The 6,585-nt window shown below is 41.1% G+C and overlaps 1 protein-coding gene across 1 annotated transcript; it reads right to left on the bottom strand.

The window, feature by feature from the left end:
- Nucleotides 1–404: 404 nt before the first annotated feature.
- LLPH (LLP homolog, long-term synaptic facilitation factor) lies at nt 405–6,158 on the bottom strand. Its single transcript, XM_061204797.1, has 3 exons — nt 5,806–6,158; nt 3,959–4,178; nt 405–1,028 (listed from the first exon to the last, which is right to left on the bottom strand). The coding sequence occupies exons 2-3, from the start codon at nt 4,161–4,163 to the stop codon at nt 850–852; spliced, it is 384 nt and encodes a 127-aa protein (XP_061060780.1). The 5' UTR covers nt 4,164–4,178; nt 5,806–6,158; the 3' UTR covers nt 405–849.
- Nucleotides 6,159–6,585: the final 427 nt, after the last annotated feature.

Genomic DNA, 6,585 nt, shown 5'->3' with positions numbered 1-6,585 from the left:
ATATGCAGTAGGAAACCAAAAACTCATGTGGTCCACTTTATTGCAGTGGTCTGGAACTGAATGTCCAGTATCTCCGAGATATGCCTGTACTAAGCTAATATTGTTTTTGAATCTTCAAGTATGTAGCATTTCCCAAACTTAATGACCATGTAATATATTTTTTTCACCACACATCCAGAAAAGCTAATTCTGAGAATCATACTCTGAGAATAATATAAAAACTGAAGCATATTAAACTAGTTCCCAGGATCTTCTAATCTCCTAAAAAGATGGAGCATAATAATTTGCACATGTCAATATTCCACCCCAAAATTTTAAATTTTTAAAAAATTTAACTGAAGAATCTGGTCTTCTCTACTACTAGGAAACCTTAAGGATATATGAAAGAACAGATCTTCAAGATCTAGACAGAGTATCTTTTATTCTGAATTATACAAAATCAAAACTCCAAACAAGTACTGCTTATACGATCCACTGACATATTTTCACATGATACATAATTTACTTTAAATCTGAGTTAGCTCAAATTTGTCAGTATAATATTATGTTTCATCTTTCCTAAGACTGAATGATTACAACCGCATTAATACTCGAGAGAATTCTGATGTCTGATAATCCCTGCATATTGGATAGCATTCAACTAAAATATCAGTGTAGCTTTCATTCATCAAAGAAAATATTTTATTCAAGTTACCAAGACAAATTTGAGGAGTTACCTTGGGCTTGAATTGAAGAAAAAGGCCAAGTTAAAAAATGGAAACAAAGTTTCCATTTGGTGGAAGCTGAAATCAATGTATACACTCTAATCAAAGACCCATCCCATGTGGCATTTTTCAAGTTTTTAAGGGTCTACCAGGCCAAACCCTTCGCTGCCTTGATGGCTTTTGCTTTGCTTTTTCCTTTCTTTTTCTCTCGCTTTGCTTTCAGCCTTTTTCTTTGCCTCTGGTTCATCCATACGGGGTACTGCCCATGCTGGTCTAGAAGAGTCTTTTTGTTTCTCTTAATATCAGTCTCCATTTTCACGTCATCTGAATTAAAAAATGGAAAAACTATTAATACTCACGAATGCAACCCCATGAAAAAGCACATTAATGCAATGAGGACACTGAACTTAAAAGTGGCATGAAACTACAAAAGCAAAAAAAAAAAAAAATTCCTTTATTTGTGCAATGATCTTTGACTAACACTCAAAAAACTCCTTACAGCACATTCAGTAGAATCATACACACGATGCAATGTGTTCCCACAACCATGAAAGACATAAAAAGTATCTGTGAGGAACTAGAGACATCATCTATTTAGTCACTAAGAAACTTTCTAAAGAATGTTGTTATGCAACCCAATCAAAAAATGGGCAGAAGACCTAAAGAGACATTTCTCCAAAGAAGAAATACAGATGGCCAATAGGCATATGCAAAGATGCTCAACACTGCTAATTATTAAGAAATGCAAATCGAAACTACAATGAGGTACCACCTCACACCAGTCAGAATGGCCATCATTAAAAAGTCTACAAATAACAAATGCTGGAGAGGGTACAGAGAAAAGGGAACCCTCCTACACTGTTGGTGGGAATGTAAGTTGGTGTGGCCACTGTGGAAAACAGTATGGAGGTTCCTCAGAAAACTAAAAACAGAATTACCATTTGATCCAGCAATCCCACTCCTGGGCATATATCCAGACAAAACTATAACTCAAAAAGATACATGCACCACTATGTTTGTAGTGGCACTATTCACAATAGCCAAGACATGGAAACAACGTAAATGTCCATCGACAGATGAATGGATAAAGAAGATGTGGTACATATATAGAATAGAATACTACTCAGCCATAAAAAAGAAAAAAAAAGAACGAAATAATGCCATTTGCGGCAACACGGATGCAACTATAGATTATCATGTTAACTGAAGTATGTGAGAAAGAGAAAGACAAATACCATATGATATCACTTATATGTGGAATCTAAAATATGACACAAATGAACCTATCTATGAAACAGAAACAGAATCAGGGACATAGACTGGTGGTTGCCAAAGAGGAGGGGAGTGGGAGAGGGTAGGAGTCAGAGTTTGGGATTAGCAGATGCAAACTATGATATATAGAATGGATAAACAACAAGGTCCTACTGTATAGCACAGGGAACTATATTCAATATCCTGTGATAAACAATACTGGAAAAGAATATGAAAAAGAATGTATATATATGTATAACTGAGTCACTCTGCTGCACAGCAGTAATTAATACAACATTGTAATTCAACTATACGTCAATAAAAAATAAATTTAAAAAAAAGAGAACATTGTTATGATTGTCCTTTGCAACAGTGAAAGTTAAATAGGAAACATTTAGGAGATATGGGTTTGAATTACCGCATTAGGAGTAAGTTTATGGTTCTGAAAACATGCGAGTTATGAGAACACTCCTCGGATTAGGTGCTTTCTTGAGCTAAATAAAATTGTTGTGTCAATAAAAAGTGCACCCACGCTTCTAATGGACAGGACTTAGAAGAAAATAACCTATTAGGAATGACTGGCCACTTCCAACGAAGAGTACTTGGAAGAGGAACAGCAGTAAGCAGCAAGCTTCATGACAGAACAGACCGGGATATCCTGGGGCTGCCACACTTTTTTATCCAGGTCACACTCAGGTATCCAGTTCTTCTAACGGAAGACTTAGCAGGAAGCTCAGCACAGCCATGCTGTGGTCCATCTATCACCAACCTTATCTATTGTGAAGGACATGTCCATAATGTCCCTCTCTGGGAACTTACCAGGGTATACAGGTTTTCTGTGGACTCTGCTACCTGACATATTATATTAGTTCATTTATCTGGTTTACTTTGTGTCTCCTCCAATGTGATGTAAATCCCACTAGGATGGAGGCCATTTCTGTTATTCATCATTGTTGCCTCAGTACCTAGAATAGTGCCTGATACACATTAGCCCTTCAATAACTGGTCACTGAATGATTATTTTAGGTGCTGTTCTAGGTTCTGGGGATACAGTGGTCCAAATAAGCTCCTTGCTCTCATGGAGTTCTCAATGTTCTGTTGAGGGGAGAATGACAAAGCAAACTTCAGCTTGTGGTTACAGCCTTTTTAAAGAGAAGTACTGGAATGAGATTAAGTAGGACCAGGCAGGCTGTGGTAAGCACATGGAAATATAATGAGGTGATTTAAGCATGGGAATGACATAATTGATTTATATCCTAAAAAGATCATACTGGGTGATATGTCAAAAATGAATCAGAAATGAGCAAAAGCTGAAGAGAGAGGTAAAATGGCTACTACTGTGGTTCAGGCAAGAGATAACTGTCATTAACGTGAAAACATGAAAGTAGGAGAAAAATGGATAGATTCCTAATGTATTTTGGAGATAGTCAAGAAGATGTGCTAATGGTTTACAGGTGGGGGATAAAGGAAAGAGGGATTGAGAATAATGACTATTATACACATTATATACAGCCTCCAACTTTAGACTATATTAAAACACAGACGTACCTAGAATCTGTCAAAATCAAATACAGGGAAACTAATCTTTAGGATAATAATATAAGGGCAGAGGACTCTCAGAATGGAACCTAGATCTTGCAAAGGGTAAAATGAAGAAAGACCTCCTTCTATCCTGCCTAGTTCTTGACTCCTGTGTACCCTCCCAACGAGAGTGTGTCTAGGTTTGTCTACTCCTGTAGTACTGTCTATTTCTGGACACTTAGGCTATTGTATAAGCACAAAAGGCCCTCTCTGAATAATCCAAAACATACCTACTCACATGAGGTGGCTTTAAAATAGCTTAGCATAGAATCTCTAGTAGCACCTCCAAAGAATTATGTGGGCATGGCAGGACGTTTGTAGGGAAGCAAGTGTGAGAAAGAATGGAAGACAGTGAAAAAGGGAAAAAGAGTCACAAAAGGAAGTTGATATAATTTTTTTTTAAATGAAACACATAAACTCACCTGTTTCATCTTTCACCACACATTGCATTTTCTCTTGACAATGTTTGGGTTCCACCACAGTTGCTATCTCTTGAACGTCTTTCATTAAAACATCACCATCTACTTTAAGAATACTTTTAAGTCTGCTGAGCTCCTTTGGGGCATTCTTTTTTCTCTTTTCAGCACGCATCTTCCTTTTCCACTTACTCCGTAAACTTTTAGCCATATTTTACCTGGAAAGCTAAAAAATTACATTTTCAAAAGCAACTATTTACTATCAAAAAAACAAATCCTTGGAAAACCAGGTCAAAAGGCATCTCTGCAGAACATGAACAACTGGAAAGTAAACTCTTCACTCTGTTCATGATTTATGATGGCATAATGTGCAAATTATGTGAGGATCAATGTGGCATATACAGCCACTGAATAACAATTAAGAACACCAAACCAAACTCCCCGTGGCCACTGGCACACTGTGAGTCAAGCCAATGCTGAAAGCTCCTGTAGTTTCCATACAAGATGCAGAAATTTAATTTCCCCCCAAATGCAAAGAGTGCCATCACCTTACATTTATGCAACAACTTAAAAATCACAAAATATTTTATAAATCTTTTAACTGAATCCTGATTTCCCCCAAACCTACAGGCGACCCCACCCACCCCAATTTTCCTCATTATCCACCCCCTCAAATCAATCTAGCTATTTTAAACTTGTCTATCTCTACTCTTGCTTTCCCTCAACCCCTCAGTCCCAGCCCATCCCCCAGAAGGTGGTCAACGTGAGCTTTTAAAAACTTAAAGAGCAGACGCTGTCTTTCTTGGAATTAATGATTTTCCAACTCATATATTCAAGATCTACAAGGGTGTTGGTGACCTGGCCCCTGCCTCCTTTAACTCTTATCTCATGCTCCACCCCATCCCCAAGCACCAACTACATCTGAAGAAAGTCCAATCAATGACAACCGAGGGACAGTGTGGAGATGTGATGAGGGCTGGGAAGGGATTATAGGGACTATAAACAGTTTAGAGGGAAGCTGGTGGGAATGACTTATAACATCATCTTGACTGTGCTGACAGATTTATGTGTGTGTGAGTATACATGGATATATCTTACACACTTTAAAAATGTGCAGTTTGTTGTGTTAATTACACATCAATAGGCAGTTAATCACTAAGACATTATTTTGAAGAAAAAAAAAGAAAAAGAAAAATGTCCAAATGACGTTGACTTCAGTATCTTTACATTTGCCGTCCCTTTGCCTGGGAACTTATCCTTCACTTCAGTACCTCAGAGACAGCTTTTCTGACTCCTGTAAGCTCACCTCCTTTTATTCTCTACCACCTCATCCTTTTCTTTCCTGTTTAATACGTGTTACAATCTAAAATTGTTAAGTTTATTTTCTGTCATTCCCGGTGGCCTGTGGGCTCCACGAAGGCAAGGGATAAATAGGTCTTGTTCGCTGCTGGATCCCCCAGTGCGTAGCACTGTGCACACAGTAAAGTTTAAGCAAACATTTGTTAAGCGGACGACTGGCGGAGTAACATTTCTGGACGGCAGCAATCACAAACTCACTCTGTCCCGTGTGTACAACAATGCACGCCCTGCGAGGGGCTGGGAGAGAAGGGTTGCGGTGCACAGCCCTGAGCGGGGCTGAACCACTAAGGACGACTCCACTTCCCACAGAGCACCGGGAAGCCCGACCAGGACAACCAAGACAAGGGGAGACCCTCGTCCTAGAGGAGGCCTGCGTCTCTGGCCCGGGCTCAACCTTGCCAGAGAGGGACGAGGCTTGAGAGTCTTTCCACGGGCGGCGGAATCGAGTCCCAAGTCCCACGCCCCACTGGAGCCGGTCGGTAAAAAGAACTCACCTGAGGACACCCAGGAACTCAGACACCGCACGCGGCTCACGCCGACCGGAAGTCCCCGCACTTCCGCCTTCCCGGCAACCCGCTCTACTGCCCCGCCCCCCGGGCGGCGCGCTGCTCGCCGGGAGCCAAAATGCCCCGGATGGCCTCGAGAGGCGGGGTCCTCTGGAGTCCCGGGCTGACGCGCTTCTTGCCTTGGGTGCGAGTGCGGACCTGGGAGCTGGGCTCCTCCCAGATAGGTTCTGAAGTCGGATTAGGGAAATGCGGGGAAGCCGGGTCGAGGGTCGGACACCAGCTAGGCCTGCGTCCCGAGCATGAGCGGGGTAGCCCCGAGACTAACCCGAGGAGGGAGAACCGCCAGATGACCCTGCCGTCAGGTAGGGAGCTCAGAGCCGACCTCTAGATTCACGTCAGACCTCCCCATTCGCACATAATCACCACGTCACGTGTTCCTCTGGAAGCCGAATTAAGATCTTTATTTGCAGCCCTTAAATTTCCCCATCCCCGGTGGTGGTCTCACGGTTGTACACATATATCAAAACTTGTCAAATTGTATCCTTTAAGTATGTGCAATTCATTGTATGTCCGTTATACCTCAAAGCTGTTACCAAAAACAAAAACCCCTTTCTCATCCCGAAGACAAGTTCAAAGGGTAAAATGATCAAACTAATTCAGTTCAATCAGTGTTTACCCGGCTAATCACTAATGTATACCAGACACAATACTTAGCCTAGGACACTCGGCTTCGGTGACGGTCACGCTGATCGCAAACAACACCAGTTC

This window comes from Eubalaena glacialis, chromosome 11 (genome assembly GCF_028564815.1).
Source record: "Eubalaena glacialis isolate mEubGla1 chromosome 11, mEubGla1.1.hap2.+ XY, whole genome shotgun sequence".
Taxonomy (NCBI): Eukaryota; Metazoa; Chordata; class Mammalia; order Artiodactyla; family Balaenidae; genus Eubalaena; species Eubalaena glacialis.
This window is presented reverse-complemented; position numbering and strand designations above follow the sequence as displayed.